Here is a 20,684-nt window from a genome sequence, read left to right on the forward strand (position 1 = left end):
TGAATCAGGCATCAGCATATGTCATGTTGAAGTGGTTGGGCCTTATGTCAACGTTGCTTGTTACTCTCTTGGTATGTCTTTATATGAGAAGCACCCAATGGACTCTCAGATCTCAGTAGGTGCAAGCAACTCAAGATCTTTGAGACAGCATTGTCATCTCTTATCCACTCAAGGACTCTTGTCCTTGGAGCAGATCCATTCCAATTTGACCAGAGGTATAGGTTTCCAACTTCTTCCAGACCATGTTGTCCTCAGTCTAACCTGAAGTGGGGAGCCCATGTAGAGGAACTCTGCACTCAAGCCGTTTGGTAAGCTCAGGAAAAATTTAATCAGATAAACTTCCTGTAGCTCAGGGCAGTTCTGTACACACTAATGGCTTTCAGAGATTGGTTAGTCGTCAAAGTAATCAAGTAGTGATGTTTTATGTCAGCAAACAGGGAGGTATAACAATACTAAGGGCAATTTAAAGTGCAACTCCCTATATCACTATATCAACATATAACAAAGATAGAGAGACATATAACATAAAGTTAATGTTTATTAATATAGAAAACCCCCTGTTTTTTTAACCCTACATAGACAAATTAAAACTAAGCTAGCACATCCATCCACATACACCACATTAAAAATATTGCATGAAGTTTGGCAAAATTAATGCATAAATGTTTCTTTTATGTTTGTATAATTATACATTCAATATTTTAAATACAAATATGCAAAAAATCACGTATATAAGAATTCAACAAGTTTGAAATTCATCTGTAATAGGTCCGACAAAAGATATCTTCGTTTCGCCTCTGTAGTCTTGAGGCTTCCTCAGGGACTATTTTAATAGCATTATACTTGCAGTCATGCACTGCAAAAAATAACAAAACCATTATAGATCTAAATAGATACTATATCATAATGTGTTTAACTCACATATAAATATTCCAACCTTATAATTCCCACCAATATTAAAAAATATATTTTTAATTAATTGTTTATAATAAAAAAATTTTTTAAGTAAATATAATAAATCAACTCATACACTAAATTGGCCCTATAAAGCTCCAACCATTAACTTGAGCAAACCCTATCCCAACACACACTTCTCTTAAACACCTTCACATCCTGCGTTCAAGCCCTATAAAGCTACAACCATTTACTTGAGCAAACCCTATCCCTACACGCACTTCTCTTAAACACTTTCACAGCCTGCGTTCAAGCCACAGGCTGCAGCTACAGCAGCCTCATATCCACAAGTACAGACAACTTAACATACTCATTGTTAAATTGTATCCATTAAAGTTCAACTCACATTGCCATGTTCAATTCACTGCCGCCGAATTCGGACGCCCGAATGTTGCAACATATCTATAAGAAGGTATTATGAGAAACTGGATACTTCAGAACTGCCGTTCCTGTGGCGAACATATTTCACTTTGTAATGCAGTTGCGCTTTCTCTTGACGATAAAGCAAAAAACTCTTTTTTGCCACATCAACCGGCCCACATATTCAAACTGTCATGACGCTATAATAATATAAAAACCAAAGTATTAAAACCTACCTCGACAAGCTAGTATTTTCAAGGATTACTAAAACACCATGCCACCACCATTGTCCCGTACTCACGTTTCCTCGGAAGTGACGTAAATCAACGTCACCCACAGCAATACAAATTTCAAAACATTGAATCAACTTTATATAGGGAACACCATTCCCTCTTCACAAATCACAATTCAACATTACTGCCGCTTCACATGGAAAAAACTAACGTAATTAGTAAACAAAGACCATAGATAATCCTAATTAGAAAAAAGCATTCCACTCAATCGGTCCATTTGGACTCTCGGTGTGACAGCAAACAGGGAGGAACAGGATCACACTACCTGTATCAGGAGATGGTCCAGAGGTGGGCCATTTCCCAAGAGATGGTCCTTGGAGCCAGATTAAATCAGCTTCTGGTATCCCGTAAATGATCCCTGAATTGGGGTGGGAGTTAGCAAAATAGATATTCCATAACTGGGGTATATCTGTGGTAGGTCTGTGTACATCTCAGAACAGGAATATTTTGCTCTTTTCCAGGAAAAGGACTCAAGCCAAACTAGCCTCAGATGCCTTTGTCTTTGGGGCCAGGGCCTGCTGTATGCATGTCCTCCGATCCTGCTTGGCACGAAGACTTTATTGAAGCTCATTAGAGATCGGGGGACTATATTTCTCACGGTGCCTTTTTGGCTGAGGCGCAGATTTAGTTTTCACTACAATTGAAGATATCCTTCAGGAATCCAATTAGGCTGGGTAATCCCCAGCCTCATCACTTAGAATTTTGTGCTGTTCAGCTATCCCAATATTAGGTCCCTGTCTCTCTTAGCCTGGATGTTGAGGGGATGGTCCTGCAGCCTCTAGGCCAGGGCGAATTCTTGCCCATCTATTTATTTATTATTTATTTAAGGTTTTTCTTTACCGACATTCGTAGGGTGGTCATGCCGGTTTAACCCATTTTTGTGGCCCACCTACTTAAATGTGAGCTTGCTCTCCTTAGTGCTTTACTTTAATAGAAGTTTTCTTAGTGCGGAACCACCTGCAGCACCTCTGTCCTCAGTGGGACCTATTTTAATGTTGTCCCTTGCATTCCTTTGCACTTTTCAGTCCCAGTGCTCTCTGCCATGGTGGTATGAGCAGCATCACAATTTGGATCTCACTTTCTGGTTTAGGGTAGCAGCTACTGTTGCCATGGACATGTCACCAACCCCTCTAATGATATATGGGCAGCCTAACATGAAGACTTTGGCTCAGGACTTTGGTTCACTCAACTTACCCAGACTCCTTTGCTGTCTGACTTAAATGAAACTTCTGGCATACAAGGAACTCACACTGACCTTAGTTGGAAGGGCTGTTGAGAGACATCTGGAATGAATTCAGACCTAGCCAGATATGATGAAGGGTCATGAGGTCACAACCAACATATGGACCAAGCTATGTTCTCACAGACTCCTGTCTCTCGACTGAAGAGGGGGGGATTAAGGAGGGAATGAGGAGAGAGGATTCAGGAGGAGGGGAAGAGGGAGAGGAGGAAAGAGGGGGAAGATTCGATTGTGCATTTAGTGTCATGCAGGATGTTTATCCTGTTGGACTCTATGCCATCCCGGATGTAAAGCGCCACACCACCTCCCAGGTGCTCCTCTTTGTCATTGCGGTATAATTTTGTTAGTGTTCGTGGTATTTGTGAGTGGATCCTTGGGCCGATGGCAGATGACCAAGCCCCCGTGGGAAGATCCCAAGAGGGACCACCGGTCAGGCTCAGAGTATGGAGACAGACACACACTAGTTCTTTTATTAAACAGTATATTGAACCACCAGAGGTGGCAGTAGTGAGCTGAAAGTGCCTGGCGGGGCTGTAGTCCCTCAGATACTGGAACAGTGATCCTGGATAATTGAGCTGTAGAGAAACTGAATATAGTGAGTAGGCAGGGTATGCAGAGTTCAGGAGCAGAACCTTGATGGTAACATTCACACAATAGTCTCTTAGAAGCAGCCCAAGAGCTGGAATGAATTAGGCCCTCGAGGAGCGAGTACCTGGTTCCAGGGAAAGCTCTGTGAGAGAGGTGGTAACTCACTGGTGTAGTAGGAATCTATGACTTCCAGGCAGAAGTGGTATTCAGGAGCAAGTCGGGGAACGTAGGCCCTCGAGCAGCAAGTACCGGTTCCAGACTGCGATCTGAAAAGCAAAAGAGAAAGCGAGGCCCCCGAGGAGCGGGTCCCCTGGTAAGTCCGAGGAGGCAGAGTAGCAAGGTATGCGGAGAGTGAATCCCATCCGCCGATACCTGGAGGGAAAGCCCTTGCTAACTTGATTCGTTAGTGATTTCTGAGACCTTAAAATGAGCCCTGAGGTTTGCGCCATTGCTGGTACTTGAGTCGGGGCGACGCGCGTGCCCTTAGGCTGCTGGGAAACATGGCGGTGTGCAGCGTCTAGCCAGTCCGGGGATGCCGGAGGGGAGCAGCAAGAGGATGCCGCGGCAGCCAAACTTCCAACAGGCAAAGAGGGAGTCGCCAAAGAGGTAAGGTGGGCGTAGTGGACACGTTGGGCAGTGACGGTCGCAACAAATTTGTACCCCGGTATAGCACTGTCCCATTGGTTATCCTCCTTCCACCATGTCTCTGAGATGCCAATTAAGCCTATGTCGTCATTCACTGCTATACATTCTAATTCTCCCATCTTACTTCTTACACTTCTGGCATTAGCATACAAACATTTCAAAGTTTGTTTTTTGTTTGTATTTTCATCATGCTTTTTAATTGATAGGGATACGTTAGAATTTTTTTAGCTCAGGTGAGTTTTTAGTTACAGGCATTTGGACTACTTTTCTTATTGTTGAAACCTCACTGTCAAGATGCCCTAATTCTAATGCATCATTAGTATCTTTTGAAGATACCTCCCTCCGAACCATGCGCTGCTGAGTGACTGTTGATTTTCCCCTTTGTTCTAGTTTAAAAGCTGCTCTCTCTCCTTTTTAAAGGTTAATGCCAGCAGTCTCGTTCCACCCAGGCTCTTATCTGCTCTGCCAGGAAGCCGCACAGTTCTGGGCTACTTATCTAACAGGCATATCGAACGTACTAACAGACAATCTCAATCAATGTCTCCATCCTCGCGAGTGGTCTCTGAATCCATGTGTAGCGAGCAAAATCTTATAGTGCTGAGGTCAACCAACCATCAACCTCTTGCATCCGAATAGAACCACCGAGTGGACAGATTCTACTCCCTACACATGCATCGAAATGCATTACCATGGGCGCCTTTGCTCGCCCCTGCAACAAAGGCCTCCTATATGCATCTCTTCCGATACAGCTGTAGCCAAAACTCTGGTAATGCTACAAAAGGACAGGTTTTCAATGATTCTCATAACCACGTCCTGCCCTCGACAAATATGCTTCCCCATATTTCTCGACCCAGTACTCCAATAACCGATTCGCTTGCCCATAGGTCAGTCTCATAACACGGACTTACTAATATTCTCAGGTACTTGTAGCTTCACAACAATCTTCCACATGTAACTCTTACCATTCGAAATGGGCAAGTTTTACCAAATGGTGTGCACAAAAAGGTATTGACCTCTTTTTCTGCCCCACTCCATCTCTATTAGGCTATCTAGGATACCTTTCGGATTCTGGTCCCCAGACATCTTCTGCATGGGTACGCCTCAGTTCCATCTTAGCGTACCAGTAGGGGTAGGGGATGCCTGGTTAATGGCTCAACCCCTTATGAGTCGGCTTATCATGGGTTTTCTACAACTTAAGCCTCCTCTACGATCAACGGTTGCGGACTAGAGCCCAAATGAAATGCTGACAAGGCTCATGTGTCTCCCGTTCGAGCTTCTGCATTCCTATAACTTTAAAATTCTAACATGGAAAATTATTTTCCTTGTAGCCATCACTTCTGCTAAAAGGGTCATTGACTTACAAGCCCTTCTTGCACACTCAACTGACACTAGGTTCCTCCGTGACAAAGTGGTCCTCTGTACTCACCCTCAATTTCTTCTTAAGGTGGACACAGCCTCCTACCTTACTCAGTCTATAGTCTGCCCACTTTTTCCCAAGTCCCCCTCTCACCAGGGTGGGAGGGTTTTGCACGCTTTGGACTGTATGCGTGCACTTGCATTCTGCCTAGAAGCACTCCATAGGAAATCCACCCAACTCTTTCCATCCTTGACAAAGACAAGCTGCGAGTTCTAGTGGGCAAACAAGCTCTCTCCAACTGACTAGCAGACTGTATCGAAATCTGCTATGAGGAAGCAGCCCTTCCTCTCCAGGGGTGAGTACAGACACATTCTGTAAGGGCTATGGCAACATCGGTAACACACTATCATTCAGAACCAATTGCCAACATCTGCTAGGCTGCAACGTGGAGCTCTCTTCACACATTCACAGCCCTCCACTGCTTAAATATGGAAGTCCTTCAAGACTCTGCCTTTGGCTATCCTATCTTGAAAAGCTTTCTTCCAGTATAATCCCCCAACTCCTTCCACAACCACCTGCTGTGATTTCAGGCTGCCTCATAATTGCCAATAGCACCCCAATTATTGTGCCTGCTGCACGAGTTGTCTGCTATTGGCCTGTTGTAGTATGAGTCAGCCTGTATCTTGCTAATCACCCATATGTGATGACTACCATCCTGCGTGTCCTGTGAGAAAGCAGAGTTGGTTACCTGTAACAGGTGTTCTCCCAGGACAGCAGGATGAGTCCTCATGAAACCCACCCGCCACCCCGCGGAGTTGGGTCTGCTTACGTTTTATTTTTCGCTCGTACTTTTTTGCTACAAAAGAGACTGAAGGGGGACCCCTGTGGACCAGTGGTGTAGCCAGAATTGAGTTTTTGGGTGGGCACAAGGTTAACATGGGAGGGCTGAAGGCATGCAGGTCTGAGACCTACTAGTTTTCTTATTGATAAATAATGCCATATACTGCACCCTAGAATGGCTTTCTAAGTAATTTGCAACAGCCATTATGCATCATGCGTGAAATTTTAAACATTTTACCTCAATTATTTCAAGCACTTACCAGCATTAAAAATTCCTTATTTCCTAGCATGTCGCCATATGGACTCAGGACCAGTGGGTATAGTGTACTTCTGATAGCAGATGGGAGATGGAGTCAGATTTCAAAGCTGACGTCAGCCTACATATACCCGTGCAGGAAGCTTAGCTCTTCAGTATTTCTCTGTCTCCTAAGCAGATAGGGACACTACACACACTAGAATAGTTTTAGAAATTTTAAAACAAAGAAGAAAGAAAACTTACCTCTACAAGACGAGCCCCGCTATCCTGCGGTGATACTTAAGGGTCCCTCCCCCAGTCGAGAATTCCTGAGGTGATTTCCGAGATCCCTCAGAGGCAAGTCTCTGTCCGGTAGCCGGCTCCCAGTGTGGACTTAGCCCCCCGGGGGGGGGGGGGGGGGGGAAGGGGGGCTGAGAGGCAGCGGGTGCAGAATTGAGCGAGGCAGTGAAGGTAATTCCCTCTCCCCCCCGCAGCTGGAGACTGCCTGGCACGAGACCGGGAAACGCCGAGACCAGGTAAGGTAGAAACCTCTCTTAGTCTCCGAGGCTCGATTTGCCCCACAGATTGGCCCTTCCGGCGTCTGTTACATAGGGTTGAGCAGCCCTGTCTGGGATAGACCCCGATCCGGTGTGAGGGTCCACACTCATGGAGACCCTCCGAGGGGTCGCCATCTTGCCCGCTTGGTCGTCGATGCCATTTCCCCCTTGACCGCCATATTGCTTGCTTAACTGAGTCGTGCGTACAACCGACTTGTGCGCACAGCGACGCGTATAACTGTGCCAGGCGCATAGTGGCCCGCATAAATGGCCCGAGCGCACAAATATTGCCGTGCGCATGGCGGCGCGCACATCTCAGCCAGACGCACAATTAGTGGCCCGCACGCACATCTTCGGCGCACCCAGAGCGCTCAAGCAAGCCTCCCGGTGCGTATTCCTACATGCACAGATGAGTTTTGAAGCTCACCATGAGCACAAACCATGGCACCACCTGCCAAGAAGGCCAAGGGACAAGCCTTCTGCACAGCCTGCCACCTGAGAGCTGTGCAACCAGAAGTGGCCTCCTCCCTATGCCAGCAGTGCGAAGAGGCTCAGGGAGAACCAAAGCAAGGTCCCTCACAGCCAGTAGAGGGATCCGGATCCACTAATGATAGTACCCCGGACCTCTGTATCTCCAACTCGGCTCTTATACAGGAAGACACCTCCGGGGCATCCACTATAATGCCCCCTGGAGTCAACATGGACCCAGGAACTTTTTTCTGGGTGGAATTCTTCAAAGGGCTACAAACCTTTGTCCAAGTGCACTCAGTACAGACTGCGACCCAGTCCCAGTCACAACCAGAAACGCAAGACGTTCCAAGTACCTCGGGGCCCATCGAGACATGCCCTTCCTAAGCAAGAGCCTCCCTACCAGGGATACAGACACCTCGGAGTATGAGGCTGACTCCCTGGAGGAAGGAGAAAACCCCCCAGGGATAGAACCATACTGAACCATGCTGTGATTCTTCTCCAAAGACGAGTTACCAGCTCTCGTGTCCCAGCCCCTGAAGACGCTGGACATTCCAGGCACGGACACCACAGTGGTACCAAAGATAAACCCCGTCTTGGTCTCCCTCTGTCAGGCCTCATGCTATTTTCCAATGTTGCAAGTGGTAGAGCAACTGATTGACCTGGAATGGAATGCCCCAGAGGCCAGCTTCAAAGGACAGGCTGTAGAAGCCCTATATCCCTTTGAATCCGCAGCTAAGGAACTCCTGCGGTTCTCAAAGGTGGATGCCATGGTCTGTGCAACCTCCAAGTGCACGACCATTCCCGTCGAGGGAGGAGCAGCACTAAAGGATGCCCAGAACAGATGACTGGAATCCATCCTTACAGTCCTTTGATGTAGCAGCAATGACTCTTCAGATCGCTTCCTGCTGTGCCGTGGTGGCACGTTCTTGCTTGCTCCTCTCCAGAGATGCAACCATGTCTGTTGAGAAAATGGAACCTGCGGTATCATTCCTCACGGATGCAACCTCAGACCTAGTGCGCACCTCTGCCAGGAACGTCGCCTCGGCAGTGGCAGCCAGAAGACATCTATGGCTCCGAAACTTGTCAGCCAACGCGACATCCAAAGCGAACCTCACGAAGATGCCCTTTAAAAAATCTCTCTTGCTCAGAAGCGAATTGGAAAAGCTAGCCAACAAATGGGGCGAATCTCCAGTACCTCGCCTACCAGAGGACAGGAACAAAAGAAACCAGTGCTCCCCCCCCCCCCCCCCCCCCCCCCCCCCCCCGAAGAACCAAGGGCAGATGAGCTCAGTGCTTTAGACCGTACAAGAAGACACACTACCAAGCACCTCGTCCCGCAGGCAGGGCTCAGTCCTTTCGGAACAGACACAAGAGGGGGAGCAGGCTCAGGGACAGGTCCTGGCTGCACCCCACAAAGAGAATCAACAGACCCATCCACCGGAAGAAGTCATAGGGGACAGACTTACCCTCTTCTACCAAAGATGGGTCGAGATAACATCAGACTGGTGGGTCCTAACCATCATTCGAGAGGGATACTATCTGGACTTCTACAGTATCCCTCCAGACAAATTTGTGAGATCACCGTGCCACGCCCTCTCCAAGAGGACAGCAGTGGAAACCACACTGACGAAACTACTCAGCCTAAAGGCAATAACTCCGGTGCCCACGCACCAACAAAATACTGGTTACTATTCCATTTATTTTATCGTTCCCAAGAAGGAATGAATGTTCTGGCCCATCCTGGACCTCAAGTCAGTCAATCGTTACCTGAGGGTACCACCCTTCCGCATGGCAACCCTGCGCTCAGTCATAAGGGCTGTACAGCCGGGAGAATTCCTGACTTCACTGGATCTATCCGAAGCCTATCTCCACATCCCGGTCCATCAAGACCGTCAGCGCTTCGTACGCTTTGCGATACTGGACCATCATTACCAGTTCCGGGTGCTACCCTTTGGACTAGCCACCGCCCCTCGGATCTGTGTGGTTCTTGAAAAAGTAATACTTGTGGCTCAGCTGGAAATTTAAATTTGTTGCACCTTTTCATACAACACTTTGTTTGTAGTGAAATTTGCTCTCTTCTGTTTCTTTCATCTGAGTTTTGATAGTAGAGAATAGACCTTGTTGACATGAATTCTGTGTACAGTGGCACTATTCCACCATCACATGATGCCTAGCAAACTTCCTGAGTCAGCATGTCTGGATTTGAGTCATTAGGGAACGCTGTGTTGTGTCATGGTCCAACAAAATATGAAGAGCCGTGCTTTCAGTTCTTTAATGCAGAAAACAAAAGGAAGAAACACTGTTTCCTGACTTACAGTTTACAACCAGAGGATTCAAGAAGATGCAATATCCCTTTACTGGCTAAACTGAGGAGAGACATCCACTCCAGCTCACAGTACCTCAGCGCAGCCTAGTTTAGACAGCTCAGGAAATGTTGTACCAGCAGATAACTTTTTGCTGGTTGACCCTTTAAAACAGCTGGGTGAACAGGGAGAGTTTTACCATAGCCAAAAGGGAGCCTGGTCTGGCATAACCCAGCACACACTAACTGGGGAGGTAGCAACACTACAGCTTCTCTGGTTCCTCACAAGTAAAATAGATCTATCACCTGGGATTTGGTGGTTCAAAACCCTCAATTTCTTTACATTATGCCTTCCGCCCCTCTACGGGCTTTCACATTTAAGCCTGTAACTCTCCCCCCACCCCCTTCCCATTCTATGAGGCATTAATTTTATTATTTATTTATTTGCTTTTGCATACCGACATTTGTTGGGGTACATCACATCGGTTTACATGTTGGCGTGGAGAAATAGTAGGACAAGAGTGTCTTACTCTTTTACATGGAGGAGGCAAATCAACAGTTAGTACAATTACATTATGCGAATCAACAGTACAATTACCTTCTACAGCATACATTCTTCATACGCTTTGAGAAAAAAGGAAAGAAAATAAAAAATGAAACACTTGATTTTTTTTTTTTTTTTGTGCTTTTTACAAGTTAGTCGTCTTTAGTCATCCTGACCTAGAGGGATGCGAAGGTGGTCCTGCTGTCCTTATAGCACATTTGACATGTAGTGAGAAGGACTCTGACAACGCTTTTTCCAACCCCATTTCAATGTACTTCATTTTCTCTTCACCGTAATACTTATTAAAGGAGTCCCGTAGTGACTCCATAATTGGAGAGTGCTTCTTTGGTGCTGGTGTCTTCCCTCCAGGGTGGTTCGCCTTTTTGCCAGCAGCTTTTCTTCCTTTGTTTTGTGAAAGACAATACTATAAGCAGTGGGCTCTTTACATTATCTGTGGGTACTCTCACTTCTGCTGTAGTCTCCTCTGATTCTGATGGACTTCCTTGGAGACCCTATATCACTGCTCACAGGTCTTTTTAGATATGTTGTACTATCTCATCCAGATTAGCTATGGCAGGGAGATCTACAGTGTTCAGCTTATCCAATCGAGAAGTCAAAAGTGCCACTATTTCCCCCCATTTCTCGAATACAAATCTCGCGAGTTTGCTCCATTAGTTCAGTGTTCTTGAGGCAATCTCTTTGTCTTGCCTGTGCATATGGTCAAGTACCTCACCAGTAATCCTTTCCACCCTATCCCTGACCCTGTTATTTTGAGAGTGTATTTGGTCCTGCAAGTTCCAAATTGCTTAGGGACTCTATGGGGACATTGAGCCATAAAGTAGCCCATGCCTCCACACCACAGGCACAAGAGTGGGGTCCTGGTTGTGGCTGTCGATTATCACTCCCCAACAGGGGTGGCTCAAGGCAATCTGCTGCCTCAGGCGAGGGATGAGATGGCACCCTCCCTGCCCCCTCTCTCTCTTTGGTTCACTGCCTCCCCTCTCCCTTTTCCACACATACCCTCACATATGCTCTCTCACCCCCCAAGCCCTCTCACACAAGCTCTCTCCCTCACCCCCCCACCCCCAGCTCGTAATCTCTTTCACACACACACACACACACACCCCTCTACACACATTTTCACAGGGGCCTTCATCTTCGCCGCGAGTGGGACACGCTCCCCTTGTGGTATGCTGGGGCCTTCATCTTCACTTCGAACGGGACAAGCTCCACTTGCAGCACGCCGGCTGTGCGGGGGCGGGAGAATACGGTGCAGGACTATCCACCAGAGGCCCGCGTGTCCATTCTTGTTTGGAGAGCAGGGCGAGACAGCTGCTAGAGGAGTTTGTCTTGAGAACTGTGGGCTGGCACAATCTATCAGTCTAATAAAACACATAATAGCTATGCTTTTATTCTGTGTTCTCTAATGCAGGAAATAAAACGTGCTTCCTGACTTAGGAAACAACCAGGGGATTCGAGAAGATACAGTATCCCCTTCTTGGGTAAACTGAGGAATGAGACCCAGTCCAGCTCACAATACCTGTGTGCAGCCTAGTTCAGACCCAGTAATGAAAGCTCAGGAGACTGTGCCAGCAGAGAACTTTCTGCTAACTAACACAGAAGGTTTCTGTAACCGTTTAAGGTTACCCATGTCCTTACAAGTAAAATAGTTCTCCCTACAGAGTTCTGGTCTGCTACCTGGGAGTCGGCAGTTCAAAACTTACAACTACCTTGCATCATGTGCGAGAACTTCTGTGCCATTAAGATAGTTTCTGAAGATAAATACTTATTACTATTTCAATGCCTTGGTTCTTTGGTATCTTGAATGCACTGTACATCAGTCACAATACATGTGGTGTGTTATAATGACTTTATGCTTCTGAGAGAGCTTCATTGTGCTAATTTGAATGGCAGTTTGATTATTCAGTATTGTTTCAGTCAGTGCCTCAAGAGGCCTTAAGCATCTTAGTTGCTTGAGAGTGCTTAGTTGATGTGAATGAGTTGCATGTTGTCTGTGCTTTGAAATGGATTTTTTCAGGCCATATATCTTTTTGATAAAGTGCTTTGAGACTTATATGTTCTGCGTCTTCCACTTTTGGAACTACACCAGAGTGATGCTTCAGGTAGTGTACTGTGAGACTCATACTGTACTTCTAAATAATATCTTAAATGTTAAATGTTTACTCTTTATGCAAGATTGTAATGAACTGCTAAGGTTGTGGTCTGACAAGACATGTTAAAAGGTCTTGACTTTTTCAGTTTTCTTTGGGCTGTTGCTCCAGTGGCACAAGCAAGCCAGTTGTGTTAGAATTTCAACTGAAAACATTAGTAAAAGATCTATCTTAAATCGGGGAAGTCAAAAGGAAGCGCTGTTTTAAAGTTTTGAAGATAAAATAGACAAAGTAGGTGAAAAGAGAGAGAATATCTTAACTCAGTGATTATTAAACTTTTTCACATTGTGACACGCCTGACAACACTCACATGTGACACATTGCTCATTACAATCTATGGCAGGGGAAAAAAAAAAGTCCCATATTACATTTACTGTTAAGAATGACACAAGGGAAAAATAAGAGTACTCTCTGAACATAAATTATATAAATAGTAATTCTCCCATACCAGAACAGCACCAACTTCCAGTAGCTATCTTACCTAAGAAAAGGCAACACTGAAAATATTACAACAGGCCTTAAAACTCCAATACTGTACTTCTATTTGGAAAATGAAATAAGCCAGGCTGCTATAGAGCCCTATACCCACAACAAAATAAGAAATGGTCTACTAGTCATATTTCAAACCACTGTGATATATCCACTTTTGTGAATTCAACTCTTTTCTTGCATATATTTATGTAGGACCGACACTCAGTGGGCTCACAGACATGAAAAGTGTCGGTCCTACATAAATATATGCAAGAAAAGAGTTGAATTCACAAAAGTGGATATATCACAGTGGTTTGAAATATGACCAGTAGACCATTTCTTATTTTGTGGGTATTGTACTGTGAGGGTCTCTGGAATATAGGTTTAATTGGGCTTATCAGAGTGTGCTGTAGAGCCCTACCTAGAAACTACATGCAGCAGAATACCTCACCTCAATCACCCATGTAGACCCTCACCTAACAAAGAATAAAGAGACCATACAGTGTACATAGAACTGGAAATAGCAACAAGCCAGAGTCTCTGTATGCAGTGCAACAAAGGAAAAAGAGAAATCACTAGTCCTCATAAAAATAAAGCAAGAAATATAAAATCAATGCAGTAAAACCATACAAATAAAAAGAACAGATTATTTCTAAACAGCTGATGAATGGAATATCCAATAATTAAAAACGTATTAAAAAAATGTCTAGACACCAATAAAATATTTCAAAACAGCAGACACAAAGACCCATTAATTAAAAATGATTAAATGCTCTGTTCTCCATACCTGGATACGTTTGATTTCCAGGTGCCCTGAGATTGTTATAAATTAGGAGGGAAGGGGGTTGCTTGCAACTTTCTCCTCTCTTGTCACACACAGGCTCTCAATCACACCATTACATGTCTGTCTCTCACTTGGGCTCTCAATCACACAATTACACAATGTTTGATTGTAGACTTCTTTGAAACCTTAGTTGGTGGGTTAAGTCTGTAGCTCTGTAGCAATGCTGTGCACTGCCATGCAGAGGGTCCATAGGTCGATCTTTTGCACCCCGGGTAGGCCGCTGATGCAGTGGCAGCATTCAAAGCTCTTGGGATTGAAGGAGGGGTGTTGTGGTCTTCATTAAGATTGACAATAGATGACTGGATTTAGAGCCCATGATAAGGGGTTTTGGAAGGAACCCTGGTGCATGATTCTTTACCTCAGGACAATTGGTGTAATGTCCATACTAGGAGCAGTGGGAGGATATAATTTTTTTTTTTTTATAGAAGAAAAATCCTTGGATAGTTTTGAATGAAGGCTCGTGGTGCCAGAATCTCAGGTATGATTCCAATTGAGTTGGAAGAATAAAAAAAAAAAGTAACTACCAGATCAAACAACTCTCCCTACCCCCAAAACACCCTCTCTGTTGACTTAAAAGTGATCCATAAGTGAAAAAAGTAACTAATATGCATTTATTAGTGACCTGTTTTAGACATGGATAGCCATAGAAAGGTATCCTTTAGTGCAGTTTGTTCCTGACAGAATCATCCAGCAATAAAGTAGTTTTTAAATATTCTTCACAGTACTGTAGGAATATCTTTGTGCTTGACCATTTTTTTTAAAGCTATGCATGTGTGAAAGCCTAACAGCATACATTTTCTACCCACCCACCCACATGCATGACCTTTGCAAAACTGAATAAATGTAAAAACAAAAAAATAAAATTACTGGGAGTAAATATAATAGTCAATGTAATGAATGTTTTTGATAATTCTGTATACTGTATGGAGTACACCTTTCCAATCTTGTTAACCATTAGCTGAGTAGTTATTCTCAAAAGGCAAAGCTTCAGGTTTCATTTTTCCAAAGAGACTTTTGTTTCTGGAGGACCCAACCATTATTGACTTAAAGCAGTCCCAAGAAAAGGAAGAGATCTGAGTTGGTGAATTTCTAATTGCAGACTGTATTTTTAAAAAAGTTTTCAAATAGAAATTGGTAGCCTTTAGAGAAATCCAGTTCTGAAGAGAATTCTCTCTTTAATGCACCTTTTCTAATACGTACTTTATGAATGTTTTTGCCTTTAGGATAGTGGTGATTACCCCCTTACTATGCCTGGCCCTCAGTGGAAGAAATTTCGATCAAACTTTTGTGAGTTCATTGGTGTTTTGATCAGGCAATGCCAGTACAGCATCATTTATGATGAATACATGATGGACACTGTGATTTCTCTGTTGACTGGTCTTTCGGATTCCCAAGTTCGAGCATTTAGGCATACCAGTACACTAGCTGGTGAGTAAGCATAAATTCTCTTTATTAGATTGTATTGCATTTTTAAAAACTGTTTCTACTGAAACTTTATTTTTTTTTTGGATTAAAAAAACTGAAAGAAACAACAAATACAAAAAAACAAGACCAAAATTGGTCACATTGCTTGCATGAAAAAAGCTATATCATGCCATGCAGGGCATCTGTAATTTATAATACTTGCTGTATGTGAACATTGAAGCAGGATCAAAATTACTTACTGGGCCTGCTAGCCAGGAATCTGAGATTAGGTTGAATAGGATGGTTTCTCAAAATTGTGTTATGTGAGCTAGAAAGGGTTTCCACATTTTCTAGAACATATTTTCTCATACATATTGTCTGACTGTCATGTATTCCACTTTTTGGGTGATGCCTGATAGAGCCAACAGTAAAAAGGATTTAGGTATCTTTGTCAGTGGAAGATCTCCATCCATTAAAGAAGACACTTAAAATTCTGTTGAAATCTTGATCTGCACCACAGATATTGCACATATCCCAACCCAGAAATATTGTTTCTCCATGGATAAGCAGATTCAGTCTGAATTGGATTGTGCCAAGGACATTGTTTTTCTGTTGACAAGCAGGCATGACTTAGCCATTACATATGGGTATCATCATCTGACAGGACAGACCCAGCTCTGAGTTCAGTAAAAACTTTACTGAATATGTGTGGGTGTTCTCATACATGCTGCTTTGTGAGCCTTAGTCTTTTTTAGTCTGAGCTACTGTCTCTCAATATTTTTAAATGTTGTGCCTTGTTAGTGGCTTATCGGCCTTGTTTTACCATTGCCTCGGCAGCAACTCAAACAGAATTTGTAAGTTCTTCCTTCCTTTTTTTCAAAAAAAGGATTCAGTATAGAAAAATTCAAGGCTGAAAAGACCACGCTCAGTGACTTCAAGGCCTGTATTTCTGGGCATTGGATGTTTATCATGGGTATGTGAACCATCTGTTATTGCTGCATGGCCTCGATTCCCAACTGCTACAGCTGTGGCTGGATATCCCCCAGGATACAGCAGCATTGTACCTGGAAAATGCAGGTCCTAAGGAAGGTGCTAATGGGTAAGAGACCCAAGAATTCACGTGAAGCTGGGCAGCAGAGCCACTCCTTGTCTTGGAGTGAGATATCAACAGGCTCTCAGAGCAAGAAGTCTAGATGGGAAATCTCCCTAGCTTAATACCTCAAGCATGGGAAGGCTCTCTCTCACCCCCCCCCCCCCCCCCCCCCCCACCACACACACACTCTGTGGTGCATGTTCTCAGATCCACCTTAGGTTAGGAGTTGAGCAGGGTATGGAAGCCTATGGCGCTGGATGAGGTGTCAAGAGCATCCAAAAACTAGAAGGATCCACTTTGGAGCATTTCCCTGTAAACTGAAGAAGGTTGTGCATTTGTGCAGGGCTGTGCGAGAATGGGCCCCTCATTGATGCTAAGATGGGAGATAGCCTCATTAACACTGGTCCCATTACCCTTCATGGTGCAAAAGATTCCCATGATACTGAGTAATTTATTCTTTCTAGTTCTGGGGCCGACTAGGGTACCCATGTCCTCCGTGCAAATCTCGCATTTGAAGGCGTAGTCGACTTCACTTGGTGAAGCATGCAAGGGAACATAATCCAATAAGTCCTGCTAATGAGGCTTGGGCAGGAGGCGCAGCTAGCGTCATCCAAGGCATCTTTTGATGGAAGATGCTAATGCAACCTGTATGGATTGCAGCAGAGCCAACCGCTGCCTCAGTAGATGCAGCCGCCACAATTGAGTTTTTCCAAGGACAAGCAGGATGGTAGTCCTCATACATGGGTGACATCATCAGATGGCGCCCTGACAAGGAAATCTAATGTCAGTTTCTAGAAATTTCACTTGCCATACTGAGCATGCCAGCATGCCCTGAACATGTCCATGCTGAGTCTTCAGTGTCTTTTTCCATGGTGGCCTTTTTAAGAAAAACGTTTCATTTTTTCGCTTAATGCGATTTTCTTCACACCTGCATTTGCCAGGTCCCTCTCTGTTCTCCCCATAGCATTCCTAGTAAGGGTTCTCAGCGCTTATTGATAAGTTTCCTTTCGTGGTCAATTCCCCACAGTGATGATGCTTTGTTATCCACCAGCCATTGATTTTGATTTTGCTTCCCGTTTATTTCGTCCTGTCATGGCCACATCCAGGTTTAAGTGATACCCTCTGTGCCCGAGGACCATGTCCATCACTGATCCTCATGATTAATGTGCCCTCTGACTGAGGATATCGCATGATGTCCGTGGTTGCCGCAAATGTGCTCATATGACCTTGAAAGGATGTCTTCTTTTGTCTTGACAAAATGGAGAGCCTCTTCGGGTTGAAGATCGAGCCATTGGCATCAAAGGACTACAGAGCCACACTGATGGAAACTGAGCCATCAACATTGGTGGGACTGTCGATGCCATCAGCTGATAGGATCACCAGAGACAGACTATCGTCTGGCTCCTCCAGGCCGAGGATGTCAGGTTCCTCGTCATCTGCCTCTGCACAGAGGAAAGACTATATTGAGCATCGAAGGACGCTAAAGAAGCATTGGCATCAGTTTCCGTCTATGCACGGTGCCGGGTATGGGGATGCACCAGCTCATGCTGTGATGCCCCTAAGTGACCCCGTGGCGAGGAGTGCCAGTTCTCCATTGGTGCTGGGGGTCCTCCACTGTCTCCACCGGTCCAGATGCCAGTCACTGATCCTGGTCACCCCTCCTTCCTTCCAGTCTGTGTTGGCATTGTTGATGTTTGAGGAGGAGCTCAAAAGGCGAGTACAGCTGGCAGTCATGCTGGCAATATGGGCCACTGGTCCAGTGGCACAGTCTGTCTTGGAGCCAATCTTGGAGAAACTTAATGCACTCATTGGGACATTACCGACCCAGTTGGTAATGCGCCGATGCCTGTTCTCGGGTTGATGTCTGTGCCTTTCGGGGCACCGCAGCCTCACCCTACTGACTGGTACCTCAGAGGAGGAAGCTCCGCCTAGGCTGGCTGAGATGCCGATACCTGCAGCCTTGCATCCAGCCCTGCCAGTGGCTGCACCTGTGGATGAAGGCTGAGTGCCCAGGGACCCTTCCCCTGTCAATGTCAGTGAGGGTGAGGGCCCTATGATACCCAGGGAGAGGATCCCACAGAGTTCTCCACTGATGGCTCTGAGGGTCTCCCTTCAGACCCTTCTCCAGAGGAGCGAAAGAGGTCTCTGCCTGTGGAGGCCATCACTTTTTAGTTGACAGAAGAGGATGCCAGGCACAAAATGCTTGAAATCCTCCAGTTCATGGAGCTTCCTAAGGAGTTTGTGGCGGTCACAGTGCTCACATCCTTGAGTTACTGCGGAGGATGTGGAAACACCTCCTCATGGTGCCTCCTGTGAATAAGAAGGTTAATAGGGTTTAACTCGTGCACAAGGCTCCCAGGTTTGATAAGTGACAGCTTCCCCAACAATTGGTAGTAGTCGAATCTGCTCTCAAGATAGCCAAGCAGTCTCTGACCCATTCCTCGGCACCCCCCGGGGAAGGATCACAGAGCAATGGAGCACTCTTGGGGGAGAGATTTTTCAGGGAGCCATGCTCATAGCTCGCATAGCTTCCTACCAGCTCCTCCTGAGCCAATTCTTGCGGGACATCTGGAAGTCTGTAAAGGAGGTGGCCGAGCAATTGTTTCAGCAGCAGCAGGAAACCCTCATGTCGCTGGTGCATAAGGGCCTAGAGTGCGGAAAATACAAAATCTGAGCGAGCTATGATGCTTTTGAAATGGCTTCAAGGGTCTCTGCAGCAGGAATCAGCACCCACAGGATGGCATGGCTGCAGGCCTTGGATCTCCAACCAGAGGTAGGAAAATCTCGCTGATGTGTCGTGTACTGGGGAGAATCTTTTTGGAGATAAGGTCAGGGATGTGGTGACCCAGCTCTGGGATCACTATGAAAACCCTCCAATAACTCTCCAGCACTCCAGACCCGTCCTCCTCTGCTAGGAGTTTGGCAAAATTAGGGCAGAAGAAGTCTTTCTTTCACCAGAGGAAGTACTATCCTCCACCCCTCACTTCTCTCAGTAGCATCAAGGCTCCCGCAGCCATTCCAGACAACAGAGAGCTCCCAAAATTTAGCCAATACCTCAGTCAACTGCAGGGATGGGGTTTTTACTGGGTCGTAGGGAGGGTTGTCCAGTTACCTGTGCCCGGGGCGATGGATCCCATGGAGATCTGCAAAGCTGTGATATGGAGTTCTTTCTACACATTCAAATTTCACTATTGCTTGGATAGGGATGGCCGACACTATAGTAGGTTTGGCCAATCTGTCCTTCTGAATCTGAGGTGTAGAACCCAAGTCTCTTCCGCCTAGGGTCCATTGTTTTGGATTCAGGTTCTCCCCCCCCCCCCCTCTTGTTACCAACAGCACCATTATTGTGCACGTGGATGGGTGTTTTTGTTCCCTTTTATGTTGGGAGACAACCTGTAGCTAGGGATTCACCCATATGCGAGGACTACCATCCTGCTTGTCCTCAGAGAAAGCAGAGTTGCTTACCTATAACACATGTTCTTAGAGGACTGCAGGATGTTAGTCCTCACGAAACCCGATTCCACCCCGTGGAGTTGGGTTTCTCCTATTTTTTGATTTATATCTAAATCTGTTATAAGATTGAAGAGGGGCCCTGCATGGACATGTGACATAGGGCATGCTGGGCATGCTCAGTGTGGCAAGTCAAAGTTCTAGAAACTGACATAAGTTTTCTGTGTCAGGGCTCTATCTCATGATGTCACCCATGTACGAGGACTAACATCCTGCTGACCTTGGAGAACACCTGTTACAGGTAAGCAACTCTGCTTTCTCCTCAGCTTTACAGGTAGCACTTAGTGACAATGAGTTGATCTGAGTTTATGAAGAGGATGTCTCTCTTCCAAGTCCAGTGCAGAGGTTCCCCCAGCTGTTGGAACTAGTGACAAATTTATCCTTAAATCCTAGTAACCAGAGAGGGATATTCTCCTAGGACAAGCAGGATAGTAGTCCTCACAAGTGGGTGACATAAGATGGAGCCTGGCATGAAAAAGTTTGACAAAGTTTGTAGAAACGTCTGGCAAACTGAGCATGCCCAGCATGCCATTATCCATGCATCCACGCAGGGTCCCTCTTCAGTCTCTTTTTCCGTGGAGCTATCGTTTCGCAGATGTGGAACTCAAGATGTTTTTTCTGGAAAACTTCCACGTTTGTGTGTTTCTCGGTTCTTTCCTGTGCTGGGTCTCTCAACGTTGTCCCAGCCCTAGTTGGGCGCCGCAGTAATTTTCTGTGTTGTGCGGTTGATCCCCGACAGTGCCGGTTCCCAGCGACTGCCGACAATTGACTGCTCGTCGGTTACTTTTTCAAATGGCGTCTGGTT

At 45.6% G+C, this 20,684-nt stretch overlaps 1 protein-coding gene across 2 annotated transcripts in view; it reads left to right on the forward strand.

Annotated features, from left to right (window-relative positions):
• The window catches only part of STAG1 (stromal antigen 1), an 815,655-nt gene that overhangs the window by 137,818 nt on the left and 657,153 nt on the right, over positions 1-20,684 (forward strand). For both annotated transcript variants that reach the window (XM_029617274.1, XM_029617273.1), the window contains one exon: positions 15,096-15,300. In XM_029617274.1, the coding sequence (XP_029473134.1) occupies positions 15,096-15,300 (205 nt within the window). The remainder of the gene's footprint in view (positions 1-15,095; positions 15,301-20,684) is intronic.

This window comes from Rhinatrema bivittatum, chromosome 9, assembly GCF_901001135.1.
Source record: "Rhinatrema bivittatum chromosome 9, aRhiBiv1.1, whole genome shotgun sequence".
Lineage (NCBI taxonomy): Eukaryota > Metazoa > Chordata > Amphibia > Gymnophiona > Rhinatrematidae > Rhinatrema > Rhinatrema bivittatum.